We start from the raw sequence: 9,005 nt of genomic DNA on the forward strand, positions 1-9,005 counted from the left end.
ATTCTGTATGGATCATTTCTATCAAACATGAATGACTATTTGTATTTCCTGCTGGGACCCGTTATAGAATGAGGGTTTCCAGCTTGGCCTGGGTGGGAGGAAGATAGATGGGTAGGTACAATGAGGAGTGGTTTCCCTGCGAAGGTGTGTCCTCTCCCAGTAATGAGTGCAGAGCAATAGCACACCCCCTCTAAAGGACCATGTGCATGAGTATACATATATATATATATATATACCTGCTGAGAAGCTGCTGGAAGTCACAGTGGAGCAGGGGCCCTGGCCGAGGTGTGATCAGAGCATCATCAGAAGAGAGTTATCAACATGGGGAACTGTGGTGAAATTTTGAGAAACATTTTTTGCCGGGAGAAGAACACTAATATTCGTATTAGTCTGCCGGCTGTCTGCTTCGTCTGGCAGATTGCTATGATTGTACTGTTTGGAGTTTTCATCCGGTACGATGAGGAATCAGATGTACGAAAATGGATAGAGTTCAAAGTTAGTCACAACATCACCAGCGATATTGAAAATGACTTCTACTTCAGATATCCCAGTAAGTACAACAATATACAGTGCTTGTAGAAGTGTATCTAGCAACAAAGAGTTCCATATCTACATGCAGGTGTTGTTTTGATGATCCTGTGTCAACATTGTTTGATTTATTTACCTACAAATCCAAAAAAGAATCTGTCAGCTGCAACAGTTTAAAACAAGATTGTAGCCATTCGACTCGAACTTCACTCTTCTTCTGTCTTTGTTTTTTACACGGCTGCATTGTCATCATTATGTATTATATAAGGAGGCTGTTTTTACAACAATAATTAAAATGTGAAAAACGCAAACTTGTGGAACTTTGTTTTAAAAGCTGAACATTTCATGAGTTCCTCTCCTTCCCTTATACATAACTCATTCTTCTGGGCACACTTCTGACCCTCGGGCAATCCAGTACCTGTATTTCCAGTATGTTGTGATCTTGTTATGTAGTTCTCCATCTGCAATGATCTTAAAACCAGACCGGCGGCCTCCCCGGGGAGCCCGCGCCTTGTTGCGCTCTTCACGGCTGCTCTGTTGGCACTCTCGCCTGAGTTGCGCTGTTAGCACATAGTTATGAGCCACCGTCACTTGCTGAGAGCCGCTGACAGGCAATCTTGTATCTTGCGCCTTTTTAAAAAATGTTAATTATATTATTTCGTTAATTAGTTAATTTAGTTAATTCAAAGTAGAACATTAAAGTGCTAATTTCTTGCCATTACTCAAGTATGTCTATGTTCCTCTCCCCAGGCTTCCAGGACGTCCATGTCATGATCTTTGTTGGATTTGGTTTCCTCATGACCTTCTTGAAACGCTACAGCTTTGGTGGTGTGGGCTTCAACTTCCTGATCGCTTCCTTCGGTGTGCAGTGGGCTCTTCTCATGCAAGGCTGGTTCCACGCCCTCGACCCCGATACCGGAAAGATCTCTATTGGAGTAGAGAGGTAAGGAATGCAAAATGCAAAGCATTGTATGCATCATCAATCATTTAAACTGGACAGATGCTGGTATGTGCACAGGTGGGCTATGCAACTCACAAATGAAAATACATTTTTAAAACAAGATGCATTATCTTTAAAGATATACAGAAATGTTTCACCTTGTCTCATGAACAAAGAGGTTCTTTTGTCATCAGCTGTCAACATGTCAAAATGTATTTTTCCTCGTGGTGTCCCTGAGATGAAGCATTCTTGCCATGGCAAAGCCCTGTACAATCTGTTCAATGCAGATTTGGTTGTTAAAGTTTCCACTCATTCTGATCTTTTTCATCTAATTCTCCTTTTGTCCCCGCAGTCTGATCAACGCTGACTTCTGCGTTGCCAGCTCTCTGATTGCCTATGGTGCCCTCCTGGGAAAAGTAAGCCCTGTCCAGCTGATGGTTGTCACCTTGTTTGGCGTTACCCTGTTTGCTGTGGAAGAATACATCATCCTCAGCCTTCTTCATGTGAGTCTTACCAACACAACCTTCCCACAGGTAGCCTAACTATTGTCCAAGCAGTGAGAATATTCCCTCAAACATTGCAATTTCTTTTTTGTGCTGCTCATTCTCACAGTGCAGAGATGCTGGTGGCTCAATGGTCATTCACGCTTTTGGAGGGTATTATGGTTTGGCCATCTCTTGGGTTCTCTACCGACCAAACCTAAACCAAAGCAAGCGCCTCAGTGGATCTACCTACCACTCTGATGTGTTTGCTATGATTGGTGAGGGATTTGCTTTTGACAGTTTAACACTCAGTGTTGTTTGGAATATCTTTAATGTTTTACATTTATCATTGTCAAACATGGTTCCTTGATTGTAAATGTGTTAATCTAGCTGTGGTTTTATTGACTTTCTCTTACCTCAGGTACACTGTTTCTGTGGATGTTCTGGCCCAGTTTCAACTCGGCCATCACAGACCACGGCTCTGGACAGCACAGAGCAGCCATCAACACTTATATCGCTCTCGCCTCCTCTGTGCTCACCACAGTGGCCATTTCCAGCATGTCTGACAAAAGAGGAAAACTGGACATGGTAATGATGCCATGTCACTGAAAAACCACACATCTGCAACATGACATTTATGTATTTCTCATGATTACTATGCTGTTTTACCCGACAGGTGCACATCCAGAATGCTACTCTGGCAGGTGGTGTTGCCATGGGAACAGCAGCAGAGTTCATGATCACTCCTTACGGTTCACTAATCGTGGGTTTCTGCTGTGGCATCATCTCCACCTTTGGCTACCTGTTTGTCACGGTGAGCCTGCAGTCTTTCACCTCCGAACCTTTATTCTGACAGAACTCTTGCATTCTGTGCTGAGGCTCAGATAGAAAAAAGAGGAAATAGTACTTACTACAAAATAAAATGGAAACAGTCCAATGAACTGATGCAGGTATTACAACAGTTTGCAGATGCTAATGACTCATTAAGTCTTTGCAACAATTATTGTGAGGAGGCAAGACTATGACGGTAGATTTGTATCTTTATTACGCAAACAAAAAATGAAAATGTCTTATTTGTAAGTAAAAATATATAAACTGAGAATGACATATGTGTTAGTTTTGCTTATTAAACTAGATGTTTTGGCTGCAAATCAAAAAGCTTTGCTCTCAAAAAAGAAAACCGTTGCTCTCAAAAAGAAAACATTTGCTCCCAAAAAACTCATAAAAGTCCGCTTTCTGCATGCATGTAACCTAACAACATAAAAATAAAGTGAAGTGCTGCTACATTTAAAATAATTGTGACAACGGATCAATATAATGTCAATTTACCTCCATGTCCTCCTCACCATAACCTCCCGTTAGTGAGTCAAGCCGAAACCACCAATAGAAACTCCTCGCTCATTCACCAACGTATGCCCCACCCACTACGTCCAAACTCAACTCGTAGTTTTTTGAGTTTTTTTGAGAGCAACGTTTCATAAGCAAAACTAACTCAGAATTTATTTTCAGTTTATGTATTTTTACTTAAAAATGCGAAATTTTCTCTCAAAACCGTTTTTGTTTGCGTAATAAAGACACAAATCTACCTTCATACAAGACTGTTTTCTAATAGATGTTTTAATGAGACACTTCACATGACCTGAATAAATTTGGATTCTTGGAATTTGGGGTTTTAACAACCTGAGGATTTTGTATTCAATAATGACAATGAAATTACACTTAATTAAAGCAGATTATATTTAGTTTTAGAGGATTTTAAAATGCATTTATTTAGTCCATGGTGTGAAGAAATACAATTTGTCATTAATGTATGATTTGTTTTTCTCATTCTAAGCCCATGATGGAGAAATACCTAAAGCTCCAGGATACTTGTGGCATCCACAATCTGCATGCTGTGCCAGGGATGCTCGGTGGCTTTATAGGCGCTATTGTTGCTGCAGCTGCCACTGAAGAGGTCTATGGCAGGGAGGGGTGAGTGACTGGCACACACATATAACTAGAAGTTCAGAAAACCTGATCTTTGTTGACTCAAACATTGTGAATGTTTGTGCACTAACTGACATGGAAACACACATTAGACATCATGCGTTGGTTTCATCTTATTATGCAGAGTAGGCACTGGTTCGTAGGCTTAAAAAGTGTGTTTTTTTCTGTCCAGGTTGATCGAGACGTTTGACTTTGAAGGCGATTTTGCAAGCAGAACTGTATTAACCCAGGGCGGCTTCCAGGCTGCTGGCACATGTGTGTCTATTGCATTTGGAGTTGTTGGAGGAGTGGTTGTTGGTTAGTATATACAGTCTGTTGAGTAATACTGTATGACAACGGCATAATGAAAAATGATGTCAATGAAGATAAAAGGCCTGTGTCAATGTCCGTATTTCTGTGTGTAATAGTTAGGAATCATTCAGTTATTTACTAGGATTACGGAGCTAAATATTTAGGCATGTTGTCTTCAAAAAACATTTCTTGGATTCTAAAGTGCTAGTTTAGCTGCTCATGAATAGTCACATGCACATTTCCTAGGAATGTTACACTGACTACATTTTATTATCTTAAGTGCAAAATAGGTTTTAACTACTGGCATTAAAAAAAAGGCAAACATGAAGTGAGAAATCTTGTTTTAGTGCTTTCTTTCTCTCCTTCAAAGGTCTCATTCTGAGGTTGCCTATCTGGGGGGACCCTTCTGATGACAACTGCTATGATGATGAAGCTTACTGGGAGGTAAGAGGGCTTTTCTACCACTAGATGGTGGTCTCGCCCTTTATTTTAAGTGAAAAGACTGGACTAGGAAATTACTTGTATCTGGCTCATGATCTGATCCCATGTGTCGGTTTCAGGTTCCTGAGGAGGAGGAGAGCATCCCTCCTGTTTTGGAGTACAACAACCACATGACACGCAAGCACCCAGATATGTAAGGTCACTCGCACTTCGTCATTGTCATTTGGTCCTTGCTCTCTTGAAATCCCTTTAAAAACGTGAATTTCTTTGTTCGACAGATCCGAGTCAAACTTCTCTGTGGAGCAAAGTTAGAAACATCAAGCCGCTCATATCACTTTGAACATGCTACCGATGTGAAATGACAGGAGCCACAACAACAAATGTGCAGTTTTACAACGAAAGGAACACACCGGTCCTCCGCCCCTGTGACCGATCAGGGAATGATTGGAAGCTTAAGTACATGATGGCGGTAATCAAATGGCTCATGAATGGAAAAATGATTCTCAATTAAAACTGGTTTTATTTTCGATGAAATCTTTAGCTATATTTACTTTCTCTTTAATTTTGTATGAAACGTCATATGATTTGCAGCTGCTTGGTGACTATAATAGCAGGTTGTGAATCCAAGCAGCACGATGGGCAGTCAAAGACACTAAGTTAATGTTGTGAAAGATGATTATAATATACAGAATGACTGGGAAACATGTATACATCAGTTGTTGTACATCTGGATCTTTAATAACCAGAGAAAGCTCTATGCCTTTTAAATTGATGAATATTGTCATTCATAATGTTTCCCATTTTACTTCTCAATAATGAAGACTGTTGATATACGGTGTATAAATGATGTTTAGTGAATAATCAAAAGTATTTGTGGAGTCAAATTTAGATTTTTAAATTCTATATCGTAGTTATTTCTTTAAAATTATGTATAGGTTTTTGTAAGCTGTGTACATAAAGTTTAATCTTGTGTATTATGGTCATAACTTGCTTGTTCTGAAGGTGGAAGTTTTTAGTAACTACTGTAACTATGATACCATTTTCAGCGATTTGTTTGCTGTATAATGTTGAATGTTAGGCTACCTCCAATACACTACATGTGATTGTATGTGACTGATCTGCTTTTTGTATACACATTCATAAATCACATGTAACTGAACTTAAACAATCACCATATATCATTGTTTTTGTTGCTCAGCACCATCTGTAGTCCAAAGCTGATGAGAGGATATTCTTTTGGTTTTGTTCTTTTTGGGCCTGTTTCTGAAGTCTCAACCTTTCCTCAACAGATCCTCCCCTTTCCTGCCTGAATCATCTAATGCAAAAGGGACACAATATTTTCAGTTTCTAAACAACTAATTCCTCAAATACCACATTCCGAAACACACATTAGACAAGGAGGGATCATTCAAAAGTGTAAACAAATGGGATTCCAGTTAGAGGCAAAAGTCCAGTGATGGGAAGGCATTGAATGTTCATGTACATCGTGATACATTTGACCACAAAGTTAACACAGAAGATTTATCTTTTTATGTATTTTTACACAAGTCAAAATAATGTGATTTTAAAACAAATGGTCAAATGCGTGTATGACATGATAAAATAATATGAAAACGTGTTAGTTCAGTGTAACTTTAAAAAGTACACCGTGACAGACAATTCTGACTGACATTTGCAATTGACTAAATCCATTCCAGTGCAGAGGCATTAACAGTTTAGCGGATCATAATTGCTTCACTCATTGACTGTCACACCCACACAGTTTTACAAAGTCACATCAATAGTTGTACACCTGCTTCTGACTCATCAGCTGCTGCTTGCTTCTCAAATGGCTGCTCATCTTCTGCAAGTGTCCAATAAATCACATCAAAAAGTGAGTCGCCCAAAAGCATGATCACAGTTTGTCAAGTATGGCACCACTGGGGCGGCTCCTGTTGGTGCCATGGCAACAACCGTGGAAAATACTCTTTGTCCTGCAGCAGAAACAGTGACAACACTAAATGATTGCTTTAGTCATGTAGTAAACAGTCAAAATTGCAGCCAACTATGACAAATCCAAATGGCACCCATTCCTGCTGCCCAAGGAGCAGCTGTTTCATTTGTCTGCAGTAAAGCGATGTCGGGTCTGGAGAGAGACTCAATGAGCATGTCAACCAGTATTTGGCCCAAACTATACAGGCCAGTATGATGGTGATCATAACTGTTGTGTATCCGATAGCACTGTAGGCTGTTGTGTTGGCGAAAGCTGCTTTTATTAATAAAGCAGCGATGCTGGCCCTGGATAGCGTTTACACTGTGTACAGTTGAGTACACAGCAGCCTCACATCTTGTGGTGTGGTGGTCGTCGATGAGGTGGGGGTACGGTTAGGTAGCTGTTAGATGGATAGGTTACCGAGGAGGAAGTGGGTATACTCTTTTAATTTTTATACTGTAAACTTCCAGAAAAAGAGTGGGTACCCTCCACAACTCTACAAATTGCTGTGTATGTAGTTTTCTGGTTAAACTATCAGACGTGATTAAGTGTAGGCTGCCGACAGGTCTGCTACACTCCATCATCGCCACAAGGTCGCAGCAAAGAAAACATTTGGGTTTGGAGAATCAAGATATTTTATTATACTGGATGAAGAAAATAGTAATATCATAGGAGTTATTGTTGATTGTTGTCATTATTGATAATTGCATTTATTGTTGATGTAAATTCACTATTACATAGCCCAGAATTTTTATTTCTTATTTGTGTTACTTTTTTTTAAATAAGTGTACCACTATGCCATAACAATATAAGAGTAAAACACTGTGGGAATCTCATGCATTGTTTCGAGCAGGAGTGAACATCTGACCAACTTTCAAGTCATGTTCAGCAACTGTATTTGTGCCATTGTTACAGAATAAAATCATCTGAATGCTCCATACATTCCAGCTCCTATGAACTTGTGGGATTGCAGGCAGAACATGATTGAGAAAGTCACTGTTGCACCAGATCATTATTAACCATTATATTAAATACATAATCTAGCAATTCTATTCCTATTCCATTTCCATTTTGAAAAATATACCTTGATAAATCTTTAGTCTTGCATGGGTTATCTCTTGAATTCAAGATAAAGCCATAGATTTACTTCAAGGTGTGGTTTCTGATATTCATGATAATACCTGTTCATGATGAAACCTGGTCTAAGTTTCCTGGACATACAACAATTATACATTTCAATTGCTCTTCTCATAACCATCTATTCCAAAAGCTGGTATTCTCTCTATTTAAGCGAACTGGTTTGATATCACAATAAAACTTATTCATCCCTCAGATGTCAAACAAATCACCTGACCCTGTTTGAAATATTTCCCTTGTAATTACAATTCCGGTATAACTCCACACGGTGGCGGTATTAGGTCAACATTATGTGGGAATAATGTGTTAGATGGTAAACTCGAGGCTAAAGATAAGTTGTATCCCTCTTTTATATCAACACTTCTATCCTTTGACTGTGTCTGTGTGTGTGTGTGTGTGTGTGTGTGTGTGTGTGTGAGTGATATGTTTCGAAGAAAGTAGTCAGTGTTTTAGTGTGTCAATCACAGGTTTTAAAACAACAAGATTGTTTTTTAAGTCCATACCGACAACAAAACTATGATGCGTGTACTTCATTTCAGCAGTAAACATTAATAACAAATTATTCCAACATTTTAAAGAAATGATTTAAATATTAGTATGAATTTTTGATGAACAACACAAATTGGAGGGCCAATCGAGAAAATATGCACAAAAAATAATTAATTTACATTTAATTACCACAGTATTTATTTAGGTAAATACCCAGCTGATAATTGTAAAAATGTTATATGTATATAAGTTATATCTTAGATAAAGTTAGATTGGACTAGATTTAGCAACCCTTTTCTGAACCAGTGACACCTCTGACAACTCAAGGTCTCTTATCTGGCATCACGTTTAAATGCTAAACTGATTCTCCTTGAACGAGTGGAGAAATAGCCTCATCTCTAAACAGCATTTGACGGTTTCATTTTCAATTGACTGAAAGTGTGGAGAGTCTAAGAAGGTTAAACAGCGGGCCGGTGGATGTCCAGCTCCTTCAGGTCATTGTGGGCTTGTTGCCTCCAGGGCTCCGGTCCTCCTGCTCCCTTCATTCTGATGGTAATGAAGCCTGGACACACCAGTCAATAGGGTCATTTCCTGACCATTCACTGTGACATTAATGCACTCTAAATATACTGGGTGGACATGTGCTTTGTGCTTGTCAGGTCGGCTGGTGGTAGAAGCTTTATTGACTGAAGAGGTCTCTAAAACGGCCTGATGGGGTTAAGGTAAGTTAACTCAGGGG

General features: G+C 39.3%; 1 protein-coding gene across 1 annotated transcript; it reads left to right on the top strand.

Annotated features, from left to right (window-relative positions):
* Window positions 1–245: 245 nt before the first annotated feature.
* rhcga (Rh family, C glycoprotein a) lies at window positions 246–6,068 on the top strand. The gene is made up of 11 exons (XM_034559109.1): window positions 246–550; window positions 1,279–1,471; window positions 1,821–1,971; window positions 2,081–2,228; window positions 2,372–2,538; window positions 2,627–2,764; window positions 3,785–3,921; window positions 4,109–4,233; window positions 4,598–4,671; window positions 4,788–4,861; window positions 4,947–6,068. Exons 1-11 carry the CDS (start codon window positions 322–324, stop codon window positions 4,978–4,980), a joined length of 1,470 nt encoding a protein of 489 aa, XP_034415000.1. The 5' UTR covers window positions 246–321; the 3' UTR covers window positions 4,981–6,068.
* The last annotated feature ends 2,937 nt before the right edge of the window (window positions 6,069–9,005 follow it).

This window comes from Cyclopterus lumpus, chromosome 3, assembly GCF_009769545.1.
Source record: "Cyclopterus lumpus isolate fCycLum1 chromosome 3, fCycLum1.pri, whole genome shotgun sequence".
NCBI lineage: Eukaryota > Metazoa > Chordata > Actinopteri > Perciformes > Cyclopteridae > Cyclopterus > Cyclopterus lumpus.